Raw genomic sequence first — 17899 nt, 5'->3', positions numbered from 1 at the left:
TTATCAACTAGGAGGCAGTAGGGTAAGTAACTACAAAATAGAATGTTGTCATTGTTAAAATTAAAAGTTGAACAAGAAATGTAGGAACTGAGTTTATTTCTGCCAGCAGGGAAGCATCGTCTTATCAAACGACAGGTTTGATAAGAGCTTAATTACACTGTCTCAACAGGAAGTGTAAGCATCAGTTTTCTAAACAGTTTGAGTAAAAGAAAAATTCGCAATCATACTAATTTAAAATTAAAATACCAGGCCAATGTATAAATTTCAAGGTTCTAACTTATCTTTCTCATAGGAAAGTTTTAAAAAAGAGTTTGACCAAATTTGCACTTCTGGTCATCTGAATGTCTGGTTACCTAGTTGTCTCTGTGGATTGTTAACTGGTCAGTAAATTTGCATTAGAAATTTTGTTCTTTGCATATCTGACTCCAGTAGCTCATTTTTAACTGGTTTTCATCAGCCTGCACCTATGGGTTTCTCCGTTCCCATTGAGGTTTTTCATAAATTGTGGCAGATCTGCAACATTGCCAGGAAAATACGGTCTTCCTAGCCCTTTGTATGTATCATGTGCCATCATGTATACATTCTGAAGCCAATTAGTATATGAAAAATATGTAGTATGTATGAATTTAGATCCTGACTCCCCAAGAAGTAATATCCCTAATACTTTTGGACAAATGGCTTATAGTACAGCAAATGGAATGGAAACTTTAGGGCCCATTTGCATGGGTCCTGTACATACCCCAAGAGGGGCCCTAGCAATTTTGTATTCATAATTTGTATTATTTTTCTTAGAAAGGACCCAACCTAAATTGTATAAACTGCAAACCCTACAAATCCTGGATTTCTCTCTTAGAGTGAACTGTTGCTGATTAGATGCCATTCTTAGCACCACGAGAATTAGTGAATGAATGAAAGAAGTGATAAAGAGATGTTTTCCTCCCTAATTCGTGCAGCTGGGTGTTTGTGGTGGTGAGGTGAGGAGGTGGGAATTGTACAAAACCCAGCAAAGAAGCTCTCAGGGAAGATTTTATCTAGAATGAGCCCTGACGATTTTTACTTTTGTCAGGAACCAGGGGGAGAGGGGGAAGGGTGAGTAGGAAAGAAATCCTACTTATAAAGGTCTCAGGGACTTTCAGGTCTGCTTAGGTGTTGGCCATCTATATGATATTAACCACTTACTCATGTAAGATGTAGGAAATGTTATTAACTATCCTTTTACTAAAACTTCTGTCTTGTGGCATCAGTTTTCTTGCTCAAATCTTTCTTGTTGACTATTTTGGAATTGCATACTATACAACTGTTGATGAGTAGCAATTTTGTGAGTTGGGATCTTCTCGATGTCAAATTGAGAGCTTATTTTTTTAAATCTACATGCATAGAGGAAACTAGGAAATAAAATATTTAACCTAGCTTCGGTGAAATGGGAAGTAGCTCTTTTTTTTTTTTTTTTTTTTTTTTTTTTTTGCGGTACTCAGGGCCTCTCTCACTGTTGGGGCCTCTCCCATTGCGGAGCACAGGCTCCAGACACGCAGGCTCAGCGGCCATGGCTCACGGGCCCAGCCGCTCCGCGGCATGTGGGATCCTCCCAGACCGGGGCACGAACCCGTGTCCCCTGCATCGGCAGGTGGACTCTCAACCACTGTGACACCAGGGAAGTCCTAGAAACAAATTTTATGAACTAGCACCACACTCTGATTAACTCTGAGGTTTTAGTTTTTATCACAGTTTGTCCCTTTCCTGAAAAGTATTGAAATGAGTGTTTGAAAACTGGAAATTCCACTAGAAAAAGATTTTTTAGTCCGGAAACTATTTTTTAAAGTAGTTTCCATTGGAACTGCTTTGCTGTAAAAGTTGCTGGAATGATTTTTATTTTATGCTGCTAAAACCATTCACTTCTGAGACTCCTTTCTTGACTTTTCCACCTTCCCCATCCCTATTTGAGTTAAAAGTCTGTTTCCTCTGTTGTTCCTTTTCTGTACTAACTTCCAAATATTTTTTGCTTGGCTTACATTAAGAATTTTACCAACAACAGTGAACAAGATACCCTATGCTAAGAGCAGTCGGAAAAATATACAGCCTTTATAACCTGATTACACACAATTTTTATGCTTTTAAAAAATCATTAGAACTGGTTGATAAGAGGGTGAAAAAAAATTGGTAAGAACTACCTAAAAGTTAAAGTATGAGAAGAGATGTGGGTTCAAAAATCTATTAAAAGAAAAAAGTTATCTGCTTGTACAATTTTTTTCAACCTCCCAATTCTCTTCTTCAGTACACATGTAATACTAGTAATACTATTGACAGAACTGACTCCCGCTATGGTAGCCAGCCTCTGAGATGACACCCCAAAGATCTATGCCTTCCAGTATTCATGCATTTGTTTAGTTCCCTTCCTGAGGGAGTCAGGGCCAGCCCTGTGTGATCAATAGAATCCAGTGGAAGTGATGTGTGATTTCTGAGGTTACATCATAAGAGGCCTTGCAGCTTCTGCCTTGGTCTCATGGAACATTTATTCTTGGAGCCTTCAGTATGGTGTATGAAATATGACTAACTTAAGGCTGCCTTGCTAGAGAGATCACATGGAGAGGCTCTGAGATTTCATGTAGAATGATTCAGCCCTTTGAGTCATCCTGGCTGAGGCTTTGGATGCCGCATGAAAGCAGAGTTGAGCTGTCCCCACTGAGCCCTGCTTAAATTGCAGATTCATGAGGAAAATAATCATTGTTTTAAGCCATTAAGTTTGTTACGCAGCAATGGATCATGGAAGCCCTCCTCTCCTCCCTTCTCCTTCACTTGCAAAGTGTTTCCTTAGGTGAGTGCAGAGTGAGCAAGCCTGTGTCAGGTCAAGTCAAGAAAAGGGACTTTTCCAGACGCTGTTGCTGGGGTACTTGGCTGCTTCATGCTGCGAAGATATATGTTGTCAGGACTGTCTTCTGAGAGGTAACAATGTCACTTCTGTGGTCAAGAAACACAGGGGACCCAGACCATGTCTGGAGCCTGCGGCCAGGTGCAAACTCACAACCCAACTTTTTTTGTTGTTGTTGTTGTTGTTGTTGTTGCGGTACACGGGCCTCTCACTGCTGTGGCCTCTCCCATTGCGGAGCACAGGCTCCGGATGCGCAGGCTCAGCGGCCATGGCTCACGGGCCCAGCCGCTTCGCGGCACGTGGGATCCTCCCGGACCGGGGCACGAACTCATGTCCCGTGCATCGGCAGGCGGACTCTCAACCACTGCGCCACCAGGGAAGCCCAACCCAACTTTATAATACAGATGAACATCTGTCTGTTTGGCTGATCATGGAGGGCAGCTTTCTATAGAAAAGAAGTCACAAGAGTATAAGTTGGAGGAGGAATATAAGCAGAAGGAGCGACCAATTGCTGTCTAGACCCTGCGGAGTTAGGGCTGCCAGCACATGTGCCCTTTCCAGGACCTGCTTCCCACTTGTGTTTGCAATATAGAACTCATCCTTGTGGCTGCAGCAATTAGACCAGGGGTGCACAGTTGACCGGTGGGAAACCATTCTATTGATTGGCCAGCAGTTTATCTGGTTATCTCCCTTGAGAATCTGAACTAAGATATAAAGAAATTGTAGTATGCACTTGGACAGAAAGGCCATGCGGAATCAGGGTGGGATGACTGTTCTCAGCCATGCATATGCTTTTGGTCAGGGGTGATGGTGGGATGGGATTTATCAGAAAGGGGATTTTATTGTCACTTTTGTTTAAGGGTCCCTGAAAAGATCACTGTTGGATATAGATTTTGTTTTAGATTTAAGTCTCTCATTAATGAATATGTCAAAACTACGGGAGGGCTTCCCTGGGCTTCCCTAGGCTTCCCTGGTGGTGCAGTGGTTGCGAGTCCGCCTGCCGATGCAGGGGACACGGGTTCGTTCCCCGGTCCGGGAGGATCCCACATGCCACAGAGTGGCTGGGCCCATGAGCCGTGGCCACTGAGCCTGCGCCTCCGGAGTCTGTGCTCTGCAACGGGAGAGGCCACAACAGTGAGAGGCTCGCACAACGCAAAACAAACAAAAACTACGAGAGTTTTAGGGATTGTTTCTCTAAAATTAGTTTTGTTGTTTGTTCATTAAGAGGAACAACATCACTGTGGGACAGAGCTCCATAGGCATCAGAAGGCCTAAGCAGGTACTTCTTTCTTTCAGATGAATCAGAAAGGAACACACTTAGGAGGAGGGAGCACTGGACAGCACAGGCTCTGGATTTTTATAGAACCTGTCTAACCACTCTCATTGTGACCACAGGTTAGTCCCTTCACCGCTGTGCACCTCTGTTTCCTCCACTGTACTACGCAGCAATGGATCACAATTTTAAACTTCTATGAATATAAAACATCTAAGGGTCTTATCCAAAACATCCTCACATAGACTTTTCATCTCACTCTGAGGAAGAAAAAGTATGCACCGGGTGAAGACTCTGTTGCCTAAGATCTGGAACTTAAATTTACAGTAATTTCTAATACTTGAGCACATGCACTTTTCTTCCTGATTGTGCAATAAAAGGCAGGAAGTGAAAAAGGGAACATTCTTAATGCTCGAGTTAAGTCAGAGGCTCATTTAGGACATACACTAGATGTGAATAAGTGTGGGAAAGCAGAAAGATAACCAAATTTGAGCCTAAACTAATCTGCATTTGATGTCTGACCAAATGCCAAAATACTGTGCTCAGAGAATTAAACCAACAACTTACCTTTTCTATTACACAAGCAATACATGTGTATTGTAATAACATTCAACCCAAGTATAGCAAATGCTAATATTTAGTATATATTAAAAAATATATCTTCAGACAAACCCTATACCATTTGCTGAGAACAGATCTGATAGTTTATATGGCAACGCTTGTGTCCTCCACCAGGCTATAAACTCCATGAGGAGAACCCCTTTACCATTACTCTTCCCCCCACCCCACCACCTCCGCCCCACTTTAGTCACTTTCTTTGGGAAAGAATAGGGAAAGGTTGTAAATGTTTCCTTCACTAGTGTGCAAGCATTCATTCGACAAATGTTTTATTGAGCAACTAGTGTGGAGTTGAGCAAGGCTTGGGGGATTAAATAAAAGAAAAATACAGGGCTTTTTGTCTCAAGAAATTCACAGTTCCAATAAGGAGACGATACAAAAATAATTATTTTTCTGAGTTCTAGTTCAATTTTAGAGTCATTCGTGGAAATTCTAAGAAAGCACATAGGAGAGGGCAAGGAGGGTCGGGAAGGTCTTTGGGGAAATTTCCCGAGGAGGTGACACTGGCCAGACGTGGGGTCGGGGAATGGGTGACGGACGAAGAGTGAGGCATGCGAATTTCATGGCTCTTCCTGCGTCAGCAGGAATTCCTGTTCCCTCACCAATTGCACCACAAAACTGAAGTCTAGTGTTCAACTACGGAGCCCTCCCGCGTCTAGAACTTGGAAACTGAAAACCTAGGGCAAAAATACCTGGCTGCCAAGCCTGCACTCCCGGGAGCCGGACAACCCGCTGAGTCCTAGGAGGGGTGGGGCAGGGTTGGGGGCGGGGTCGGCTGTGAGTGCTTCTGGGCAGACCGGGCCCGCCCCTGGGGGCTGGCGCAGGAGCCGGGCGTGGATTGGCTGCGTGCGTAAGTCGGCCTCTCTTCATAGGCTGCGCAGGGCTGCTCGCGGGACTTGGATTGGCTCCCCGGGCGCTGAGCGGTCATTGGCTGCGGTGGGTCGTCAAGGCGACTGAGAGGAAAAAAAGAGAAGGGGTTCGGGGCCTGGCCGGCGTACCGAGGCTGCGGGTGGCTGGGCGGTTCCACGGGGCGGTGTTCGGAGAGCTGCGGGGCCCGGGCCCCCGGGGTTCACGCCACAACTCCAGGAGGTGCCTCAGCCAGCGCGCCGGCGAGGAGTAGCGGCTAGTGGGACCCCGCGGGCCGGGACCATGGGCTGCTTCTTCTCCAAGAGGCGGAAGGCTGAGAAGGAGTCGCAGCCGGAGGGCGAGGAGGAGCGGCCGAAGCAGTACAGCTGGGACCAGCGCGAGAAGGTAACCAACGTCCCGTAGCGGCTGGTGTCAGCCTTCCCGAGCCTCTCAGCAAGGGTCCCCAGCGGCCGGGCAGCGCTGAGCGGGCGGACCCAGCAGCTGCCGCTCTTGCGCGTTCGCTCTCTCCCGCGAGTAGTTGAAGTCGGAGTGAATGACTTTTGCGGGAGCCGTGAAATTCAGCGTCAGAGAGGGCTCCACGCAGGGCGGTGCAACTCTGGAAGGGGCCCTAGAGCTCATCGTCCAGGCAGATGGACCCTTCGGGCTTTCCCTCCTCTGTGCACCCTGCCCTCCGGTCCAAGGATGGACTCCAGGGAAGGAAGGAGAACCCAGAATGCCCCCAAACTCACATCTCGTTTCATTCGCAGCGCCAAGTGGGGTTTTGTCCAGTCCTCGAGTTACACATGGGACTGATCTCATCTCTTTCGCGGCTTGTGTTCTTTCTGTCGTTGTTTTCTCTTTTGTCTGCCCTAGCCAGTAAATCTCTTTGGTGCCTCCTGATATATTCCACTGCTGAATTTTCTCAATGACGAAGTGGACCGTTTGACATACAGCTTTGTATAACCTCCTCTTCCACTTACCCGAAAGGAATAATGAAAATGGAATCAGCCTTGGAATGTGTGTTAAGACCATAAGGTGAAAATAACCAGCATAATCCAGGCAATATTTAACTGTTGCATTCATGAATGAAAATGCCCTTATTTTTACTTTTCTATATAGCCAGAAACGAAAAAGCTTTGAACACGTCCACTAGTCTTACACAAAGCGCACTTAGTCATAAATTTCATAACGCTTCCTCTTTCTACATAGTTCTCCATTTGTGTTTAGTAAAATACTTTGATAGATCCATCAATTATTTTTCTCATCCAAACGAAAAGAATGACTTTTAAATGAGTGTTATGAACAGTTAACTCTTTGCTTAATAAACATATCTGTATCCATGACTATTTACTAATGTTTTGATTTCATAGACCATCCCACATGATTTCCAGTCCCCAGCAGAATGTATTCACATAAACTCGGTTCTCCAAGTGTCAGATTTTAAAACTTGGACGATTTTTACAGACTTCTCAGCCCCATCTTTCTGCCCCTGTTTCACAGGACTGCGTGGTCCGTTTATTAATTCTTTTATCCATACTTGATAGCAGCATTTTATAATGTAAGAGTGGGAAATACTATATTTTCTGTCTGAAAACAACCCCTTTAAAAATTCTCCTGGACTATTAGAGAAGGAATTACCAGCTTACTTTTTGAGACAGTGGAGATACCACATTTCCCAACATTGCTTTTTCTTTTGGGAATTTTTTTTCTTTTCCTTCTGAAATTACTAAGAATTCACTCTAGTGTACCTCTAATTTATGATAGCCTGCTAAATTTTAATGTGATTTTAAAGATTTTTTTCTCGCTCCTTACCTCTCATGAGGTCAGTATGGGTAATGTGCAAATGTTCTGTATTAGTCCAGTGATACTTTTACTGAGCTTAGCATGGTCTTGCTTGCTCCTAGAAGATTTTAATTGTACCTTAAAAGGAATGGGATGCAGACGCAGCCCAGAGAACATAAATGAGATACGTTGGATATATATTAACAGAATGGTTTGTATTAAAAGTTTAGGTCTCTAATGTGATCATGGACTATAACATAAACAATTTTAAAGTTATATCAGACAATTATCATTCAACTTGTAAGACTTAGCTGTAAAAAGAAAGTGCAAAGAAAAAGAAAAAAGAAAAGTGCATTGCCTGAAAAGTTTCCTTGCAACTTGGAAAAGTGGTGTTTAAATTTTTCCTTAGGTTGTGTAATCAGAGTATCATTATTGAGAGGCACCCTCTGGGTTTTGGGTTTTGACTTGTGTAATTGGGTCAGTCTTAGGGGACTGAAGCTAGAAGAAATTGTCTCAATTAGAAAGAATGTTTGGGGACTCATTGTTGTCATGACAACTGGCATACTGTAATCAACAGCCTAAGAAGCTCATTTTCTATTGCTGACTTGGAAAAAAAAGCTTATTGTACAATTACTACATTGACATGATGAGAAATATTTTTGGATTGTAAGATCTGTGTTTAAATCATTTGGAAGGAAATGCTTTTATCCTTGTTATCTGTATGCTGCCTCCCATAGCTAGGCAAATTATTCAATATATATGTTCTCAAACACCAAGGAAAACTCAAAATTATAAGAATTATTTTCCCTGCCTTTGAAGAGCTGACTGGCTTTTTTGAGTTAAAACAGGAAATAAAAAATTTAAGTATCAATAGAAGATGAGTAGTACAGAAAAGTAGCTTTCATTTTCTAGTTATTCATACCAATACTCTTTCTAGACAATAGAAATGATGGCATAGGTATGAAAATTGTGATTTTGAGTATGGACAACACATCTTGTGTCCATTCAGGTTCCTCAGTTATAAAATCAAACCTGGTAAAAATTTCTCTACTGTTTAATTAGGTAAAGGCCTGTCCTGAGAAAGAGGGTTAGACAGTACTGGTCACCTCTGAGGATAGAACTTGGGCCAGAGATTGGGCAGGACAGAACCAGTCTTAGTATAAGGCAGATCATAATTCCCAAAGTTGTTCTTCAGTGGAAAGGATGGCTTTGTGAAGAACTGATCTCCATGCTGGTCAAAACATTCAGGCAGAGGTTGGATGGAGACCTACTAGAAAGAAGTGTCTGCATTGAGTAGGGGGCTGGATGCTGTTTTTAGCCTTTTAAGTACATGAGGTATTCTAGTTATCCATTGTTGCATACCAAACCACCCCAAAACTTAATGGCATAGAATAATGGCAAGTACTTATTTTGCTCACAACTCTGCAATTTGTGTAGGGCTTAGCCGGGTTGGCTCTTTGCTTTATCTGGCATCAGCTGCAGCAGCTTGACTGGGGGTTGGAGGACCTGCTTTCAAAATGACTTAATCACAGAGCTGGCTGGCAAGTTGATGCTGGCTTTTGGCTGGAAGCTTAGCTGGGGCTAAGGGCCAGAGGCCTCTTCCTGTAGCCTGGGCTTCCCCACAGCGTGATGGCTGGGTTCCCAGGGTAAGTGTCCTAAGAGAGACTGGCAGAAGCTGCATGGCTTTTTCTAACTAGCCTCTTAAGTGAGGTAGCATTACTTCTGCTATATTTTGTCCACCTGCATCCAAGGGGAGGGAACCTCTTGATGGGAGAAGTGTCAAACTTGTCGACATGTTTTAAATCCTTTACATAAAGTTGTTGCTGCTTAAAGGAAGTAACTAATTCTTTGTTTATTCATTTTAAAATAGTTTTATTGAGATAAATTCATATGCCATAGAGTTTACTAATTGAAAGTGTACAATTCAATAGTTTCAGCAAGTCCACAGGGTTATGTTACTATCACTATGATCTAATTTTAGAACATTTTTATCCCTCACAAAAGAAACCCAGATCCTTAAGTAGTTACTCCTCATTCCTCCTAGCCCCTAGAAACTACAGTTTTACTTTCTATCTCTATAGATTTGCTTATTTAGGACATTTATCAATGGAATCATACAATATGTGGTCTTTTGTTACTTTCACTTAGCGTGTTTTTGAGATTTATCCATATTATAGCATATGTCAGTAGTTTATTCCTTTTTATTGCTGAATGACATTAACAGTAGATATTTTATTTCATTTTATTTACAAATAAATTTTATTTATTTTACTGTCCATTTTGTTTATCCATTCATTAGTCGATGGACATTCAGCTTGTTTCCACTTTTTGACCATTACAAATAAAGCTGCAATGAATATTTGTGTACAAATTTTGTGTACAAGCTTTCGTGTAGACATGTTTTAATTTCTCTTCGATATATACTTAGGAGTGGAATTCCTGGGTCATATAGTAACTCTATGGTTAACTTTGTGAGGATCTGCCAAACTGTTTTTCAAAGTGTCTGCACCATTTACATTTTCACCAGCAGTGTATGGGGGTTCCAATATTTCTTCACTCATATAAAGTGGGAAAAGGGGAAAAGCGCATGGAGTGGAAAGTGTATGGGACTGCAGTTTTAATTTGCATTCTGCCTTGTACTGTGTCTCACTGGTCAAGTCATTTAGCTTTTCCAGCCCTCAATTTCCTAAGATCCCTTCCAGTTCTTTAATTCTCTGAGCATCTTAAGAGAAGAGGTAAGCATCGATAGAAGCATTCAGGCAAATCTGAATGAACAGAGAGAATGTGATAGGATGTAAAATTAGATTAAAAATCAATTAGATATGAAAAATCCTTTCTAATCCTAAAATTTCATAATTCTATTTTGTGGTTATATATTTAGCAACATGGTGTGTTATATAAATATAATACTTCACCTTCTCTTGTCATCAATGCATATAAGATCAAGGTACTGGTATTTGTTATTTTCACTCATGAAATTACCTTTCACCTACATAGCTATGTTGCCTTGAAACTGACTTAACAATGTTTAAGTTTTAAATAATTTGTTTATTTTAATTGAAGTGTAATTTACATGACGTAAAATTTACCCTTTTAAAGTGTACAGTTCTATGAGTTTTGACAGACAAATACAGTCATGTAACTATCACCATAATCAAGATATAGAACAGTAACATCATCCCCCCCAAATTTCCTCATGCTCCTTTGTAGTCAACTCTGCCTCCAGCCTTTGATCTGTTTTTTTATCCCTATAGTTTTATCTTTTTGAGAATGTCCTATAAATGGGATCATGTAGTAGGTAACCTTTTGAGTCTGGCTTCTTTCACTTAGCATGACACATTTAAGATTCATCCATGTTGTTGCATGTATCAGGAGTTCCTTTTTATTGCTGAGTAGTAGTCCATTTTATGGATATACTACATTTGTTTATCCATTCACCAGTTGAAGGACATTTAGGTTGTTTACAAATTCTGGTAATTATGAATAAAACTACCATAAACATTTGCATACAGGTTTTTGAATAAACATAAGCTTTCATTTCACTTGAGTGAATACCTAGGAGTAGGATTTCTGAGTCGTATGGAAATTGTGTATTAAACTTTATAAGAAATTGCCAAACCCTTTTCCAAAGCAGCTGTTCTATTTTGCATTCCCACCAGTAATGTATGAGAAATCCAGTTTCTCTGTATCCTCACCAGCACTTGGTATGGTCAGTTTTAAAAAAAGTTTTAGCCATTCTAATAGGAGTGTAGTGGTATTTCATTGTGGCTTAATTTGCATTTCCCTAATGATTAATTATTTGTGGAGCATTTTTCCATGTATTTATTTGACATCTGTATATTTTCTTTGGTGAAGTGTTTATTAAAACCTTTTGCCCATTTTTCTTTACTGGATTATTTGTTTTCTTATTATTGAGAGTTTTTTATATATCCTGGATACAAGTTCCTTGTCATATGTGTCTTGGAAATATTTTTTTCCCAAATAATGACTTGTCTTCTCTTAATAGTGTCTTTTTTAAAAAAGATTTACAATTTATTTATTGTTTTTTTGCTACGCAGCATGCGGGATCTTAGTTCCCCAACCAGGGATCGAACCCACACCCCCTGCAGTGGAAACTCAGAGTCTTAACTACTGGACTGCCAGGGAAGTGCCTTAATAGTGTCTTTTGAAGAACAAAAGTTTTCAAAATTTAGATAAATTCCAATTTTCAATTTTTTCTTTTATGGATCATGTTTTTGGGTTCACATCTAGGAAATATTTGCCTAACCAAGATTACAAACGTTTTCTCCTCTGTTTTCTTCTAGAAGTTTTAGAGTTTTTGGTTTTATATTTAGGTTCTATGATCCATTTTGAGTTAATTGTTAAATATGATACAAGGTATGGGAGATTCTTTTATTTTTTTACATATAGGTATCTAATTGTTCCAGCACCATTTGTTGAAAAGATTATCCTTTCTCTATTGAATTGCCTTTGCACCTTTGTCAATATATACATAAGTCTGTTTTTGAATTCTGTTCCATTGATTTATTCACCTAGTAAACATTGGTTTCTGTTTGAATATGGTTGAATATGAAGAAGCAGCCAAGAGAATGTACTTAGGAGCCAGACTGCCTAGGTCTGAGACTCAGCTCAAGCATTTACTGTGTGACCTTGGGTAAGTTATTTAGACTCTGGGTGCCTCAATTTTCTCATCTGTAAAATAGAGATAATTATAGTATACAACCCTCATAGGGGTTTTTATGAGGATTGAATGAATGATTATAAAGCACTTAGAATGGTGCCTGGTGCCTATATAGTGCTCCTTATACTCCTGAGTCTTATTTTGAACTTCTACCCAGACCAGATTTCCATTAAAACTAACAAATGGGGCTTCCCTGGTGGCGCAGTGGTTGAGAGTCCGCCTGCCGATGCAGGGGACACGGGTTCGTGCCCCAGTCCGGGAGGATCCCGCATGCCGCGGAGCGGCTGGGCCCGTGAGCCACGGCCGCTGAGCCTGCGCGTCCGGAGCCTGTGCTCCGCAATGGGAGAGGCCACAGCAGCGAGAGGCCCGCGTACCACAAAAAAAAAAAAAAAAAAGAAAAAAAAAACTAACAAATGCCATTATTTCATCTCAGATGATCACTATGGAAGTTTAACTGTGGAGGTGAATTTTAATGAAAAATTTGCATAACTGCTCAGTTGAAGAATAAGATGTTCACTTTTGTTTTCTGTTAGGAAAATAATAGTTACATTAGTTTATTAGCTATATCAGGTGAATTCCAACTCCTGAAATGTTTCTTTGATTTTTGAGACTATATCCACTATCTTTCAACGATTGTAGTTAGAAATATCACCTAAACTAAGCTCACTTCATAAGTGATTCTTGTGAAAAAGTAGTTTAAAAACTTCACCTTTCGTGTTTGTGATTTTGGGCACTTTGAGAACTAGTAACTTTTGCAAAATTATTATGGTACTAAGCTTCAGGTTTTTTATTATCACTTTTTGTTTTGAAGAGCTTTCAGGAATTGTTGAGAAAGTAAGTACAGCAATGTAAATCCTAAGTTTCTCCTTTGTAGATCATAATGATAGTCCAAATAATTTTATACTATAGAACTCTTTAGCTATAGGATTAATTTCACCCAGTGAACTACAAGAACTGAGGTGTCTAGATAAAATATGTAGAGTAGTAAATCACATTTAACTCCTCAGCATTGGCAGCAGTTATGGACTGAATGTTTGTGGTTCCCCACCACCACCATCCCCAGTTACCTCCAAATTCATATGTTGAAACCCTAACTCCCAGTGTGGTTCTGTTTGGAGATGGGGCCTGTAAGGAAGTAATTAAGATTAAATGAGATCATGATGATGGGGCCTTGATCTGATAGGATTAGTGCCCTTATATGAAGAGGCATCAGAAAGCTTGCCATGCACCCACCCAGGAAAGACCATGTGAGGATAATTCAAGAAGGCAACCATCTGCAGGACAAGAAGAGAGGTCTCACCAGAAGCCAACCACAATGGCACCTTGATTTTGTACTTCCCAGCATCTAGAACTGTGAGAAATAAATTTCTGTTGTTTAAGCTACCCAGTCTGTATTATTTTGTTATGGCAGCCAGTCTTGGTCTGCTCAAGCCATTGTAACAAGATACCATAGACTGGGTGGCTTAAACAACAGAAATTTATTTCTCACAGTTCTGGAGGCTGGGAAGTCCAAGATCAAGGTACCAACAGATCCAGTGTCTGGTGTCAGAGATAAATAGAGCTGGACATTAGTTAAAGCAGTGAAAACAGATTTTGTTCAGTAACTACTGATGGGAGAAGGAGCTGAGCTCCATTCCGATTTGTGCAGAGGTGACTTAAGCCATTTAAGGAAGAATGAGGGAGTGGGGAGAGCAGGGACTCAGCAGAGTCAGAGAAGTGAAAAATTACAAAGTTGGTCCGTGTAAATAAGATTAGGCCAGCCGTGTTAGCTGGCAGTTTTAGAAGTTAGAATCTTACCCTCCCACAGAGACTGGTAAACAGAGGCCCTATCCTTCCTAATAATTACATTTCATAGGAATGGATCTCAGGTCCTTGAGAAGGACACTTCTCATTAGTAAGAGATACAGTCACAGTTGTAAGCCCTTTTTAGTAAATGCTTTAAGAAAGGGAGGTCAGTGGCCTATCATCAGATGTTGGCTAGAACAAATAGTAAAATTTCCTGTGGAGTTGAGCTTCCTCAGGCAGGCATTTTAATGGGGACCTGGGGTCATTCTAGGGACAAAGCTTTGTGGTAGTAGAAGCCATGCTAGAGTTTGGTCAAGTCTGTTAGTGCAGGGATTTGGACGGACTTGCAGTGTGCCAAGAGTTCTGCAGTTCTTACTGGTGAAAGCCTGCTTCCTGCTTGTAGTCAGCCACCTTCTTGCTACATGCTCATGTGGCCTTTCCTCGGTGCCTGCCTGCATGGAGAGAGAGAGAGATCTCTTCTTATAAGGACACTAATCCCATCGTGAGGGCCCCTCCCTCATGACCTCATCTAAATCTAATTACCTCCAAAAGTCCCCATCTCCAAATACCATCACATTGGGGGTTAGAGCTTCAACATACGAATTTTGAGAGGACACAAACATTCAGTCCATAACACAGCCCAAGCAGACTAAGACAGCAGCTCACTAATTTTAAAGTTAAGAATAGATTTTCTTTCTGCATTTGCAACAAGTCTCAACTACAACTACTAATATAGTACTAATTATAATATAATTAATATAGTTGAAATTTCTGTTTAATACTATACATTTATAATATATATCATTTCCCATGCCAAAAAATTAGCTGAATTCCTTTAAGTAAGAAATATTAACTTTTATTTTTTATCTTTATCCAAACAGTGGTTTGTTTCCTATTTAATTCTGAGATAAATATGCTTGCAAACTTTTGAACTTGCTGTCTGTGTCTTAGGCAAAGATAATTTGGCCAGAATCTTGAAGCCCAAATCAAGTCTCCAGGAAAATACACACAAAATTTTACATAAAAGTTTTAAGGAGTTTCTGGTACAGTGAGAGAAAACATAAACTGAAGCTTGAAGATTCCCCTTGCTCATTGAGTTTGAGGCCTTGGTAGAGACAGGCCAATTCCTGGACTCCTTTTCAAAAAAACCTATTGGTGGCACTCTAGATCATCTCACTCCCACTGTGGGAGGTAGACTGGTGCTGAGAAGACAAGCTGAAGAAGACCAGAGAACGTTTTTTACCCTCCTTAAGGCCTAAAGCAGAACCAACTTAAACTATTCTTGCATGTTCCTGACTAGATCAAGATCCCATTAGCCTACTCCATGACCACATTCCCATCCCCTTCCACTGACTCTACCAAGTCGAAGGCAGCCTCAGCCTCCTTTTACTGCAGGTAAGGACAGAAGAGTATGTAAAATGGAGAGACCTAGGACTGACATTAAAAGGAGTGCCTCTGGCTGGCTTTGTGTATAATTATCTTCCTACTCAGAAGTTGGCCAACTTGAACAGTGACTTAAGTGAATATCCCTAAAAATACATTTCAGAGTCTGTCTTCTTTGGGGATGAAGTAGAGAGATGGGGTGTGGAGAAGTGTATAATCATCAATCTCAGTTACCCTTCATATTTGTTTATTCAAGAGATACCTGGAGACCACCTACTTCTGGTTATACTCTGAGGTAATGAAGATTAAGTAGTTAAAATGGATTCAATAAGTATGTGTGCAGGGCCTCTGTGGTGTCAGGCACTGTTCTAAGTGCTGGGGAAAACAGGTGAATAAAACAGATAATCCCTTCACTCATGTAGTTTATGTTCTAATGGAGGGCAGTGGGGAGACTGACAATAAATACAGTTCATATATAGTGTGTTAAAAAGAAGCTAAGGGCTTCCCTGGTGGCAAAGTGGTTGAGAGTCTGCCTGCCGATGCAGGGGACACGGGTTCATGCCCCAGTCCAGGAAGATCCCACATGCCACGGAGTGGCTAGGCCCGTGAGCCATGGCCGCTGAGCCTGTGCGTCCAGAGCCTGTGCTCCACAACGGGAGAGGCCACAACAGTGAGAGGCCCACGTACCGCAAAAAAAAAAAAAAAAAAAAAAAAAAAAAAAAAAAAGCTAAGTGCTTTGGAGAAAAATAAAGAAGGGTAAAGAGGTAATATTATTGGAGGAGGTATATTTAAAACAGATTGGTTACAGGATTCAAGCCCAAAGTTTTAGATACATAAGGGGATGTAGATTGGTATTTAATGTAATTACGTACTCAGAAACAGGAGAGCAGGCTTCTGGTTGAGGGAGCTGGAAAGCGTCACAGGAAAAGTGTGACAGGTGGGCAAGTAGAAGAGCTAGGAGAGAGCCTTCTGGGCAAAGGCGAATCAGAGGGCATAGACAAGTTACAGCAATTGCATCAGATCTACTGAAGAATAAAGTTCCCATAGAAGGGTGATAGGAGTTAGGACTAAAATGTGAGTTGATATCACATAGTACTGACTTACATTGAAAGGTTTTCTAACAATGAACCATTTTTACACAACCTGAGACAAATCCAACTTGGCTGTGGTGCTTTCTCTTTTTATAGGATTGATTTAATTGACAATTTTTTAAAAACATCTATAGGCATGAGTGAAATGGACCTAAAATTTTCTTTTGTTATGTCTTTGTTTTTCTTATTTCTTGCTGGACAGACTAGTAGCATGAATTAGGACTGTTGCTTCTTTTTCTATTGTCTTTAAAGGTTTGCATAAAACTGGGATGAATAAAACTAGAATCTGCTTGTAAAACCATCAGGGCCTGGTGTTTTCTTTGTGGGAACACTTTAGCCACTGCTTCTATTTCTTTAGTAGTAATAGCTTTTTATTTAGGCTTTTAACTTCTTCTCAAATTCGCTGTGGTAAGTTATTTTTTAAGAGATGCATTCATTTCATGGACAAAATGTTTTTTAAATTGTTGGCATATAGTTGTTGTTATTCTCTTTTTAACTTCTATTTTATTTATAATTATATGCCCCTTTCATTCATACTGTTTTTGTTCTTATTCTCTTGATCATTCATGCCAGAAGTTTGCCTAATTTGGGGGTTTTTTTTGTTTGTTTGTTTTGTTTTGGCCATGCTGCACAGCTAGCAGGATCTTAGTTCCCCAACCAGGGATCGAACCCATGGCCCCTGCAGTGGAAGCATGGAGCCCTAACCACTGGACCACCAGGGAATTCCCAATTTTTAGTTTTTCCCCCCCAAAAAAAACCTATTTGGGGCTTTGCTGATGTTTTCTATTGTATATTTGATTTCTAAATCATTAATCTCTCCATTATTTTTATCTTTTTTCCTTCTACTACAGAAGGTAGGTTTATTCTACTATTTATTGCCTAATTTCTTAAGATGGACATTTAACTCATTAATTTGAGAGTTTTTATTGTAACTATTTAAGCACCATTTTTGCTGCATTCCATAGCTGGTGTTTTAACATTTAATCCTAAGTATTTTTAGGTTTTGATTATGATTTCTTTAATCCTTGAGTTATTTAGCAGTGTGTTTTATAAATTTTCAAATAGGCAAAGATTTTTTTAAAGTATCTTTTGTTATTAACTTCTAATTTAATTGCATCTTGGTCGCATATAATAGCCTGTAAGTTATCTATTATTTAAAATTTGTTGAGGCTTTCTTTATGATCTAGTACTAGTACATGATTTTTTTAAAAATCCTTCAATGTGTGCTTGAAAAAAAATGTGAGTATACTCTACTCGTTGGGTGCAGAACTCAAACTTATTCATTGTGTGGTTTGGATCGCCTAGATCCTTGTTGATTTGTTTGTTTGTTTGTTTGTTCACTTGACCAATCAATACTTGAGAAGCAGCATTAGAAGACACGCCTTAGATTTTAATTTGCCAGTTCTGAGGATTTGGAGAGGTCCTGAACCACTGTCAAAGTTAATCCCCACCCATTTTTCTCAGCTCTTCACCAGCATAGGGTTTCTGCCCTGCCCTGAATTTGCTCCCAGGGAAATCTGGACCAGAGGTCTGAGTCCTAGCAGGTGTAGGGGAAGCATTGTTGTCTCAAGATT

At 40.5% G+C, this 17899-nt stretch overlaps 1 protein-coding gene across 1 annotated transcript in view; it reads left to right on the top strand.

The window, feature by feature from the left end:
* The first annotated feature begins 5679 nt into the window (after nucleotides 1–5679).
* The window catches only part of RP2 (RP2 activator of ARL3 GTPase), a 39200-nt gene continuing 26980 nt past the window's right edge, over nucleotides 5680–17899 (top strand). The window contains exon 1 of the mRNA XM_059050602.2: nucleotides 5680–6008. Within this exon, the coding sequence (XP_058906585.1) occupies nucleotides 5907–6008 (102 nt within the window). The 5' untranslated portion in view covers nucleotides 5680–5906. The remainder of the gene's footprint in view (nucleotides 6009–17899) is intronic.

Source organism: Kogia breviceps, chromosome X, assembly GCF_026419965.1.
Source record: "Kogia breviceps isolate mKogBre1 chromosome X, mKogBre1 haplotype 1, whole genome shotgun sequence".
In the NCBI taxonomy this organism is placed as follows: domain Eukaryota; kingdom Metazoa; phylum Chordata; class Mammalia; order Artiodactyla; family Physeteridae; genus Kogia; species Kogia breviceps.
Note: the sequence above shows the minus strand (reverse complement) of the source record. Positions and strands in the feature narration are given on the sequence as shown.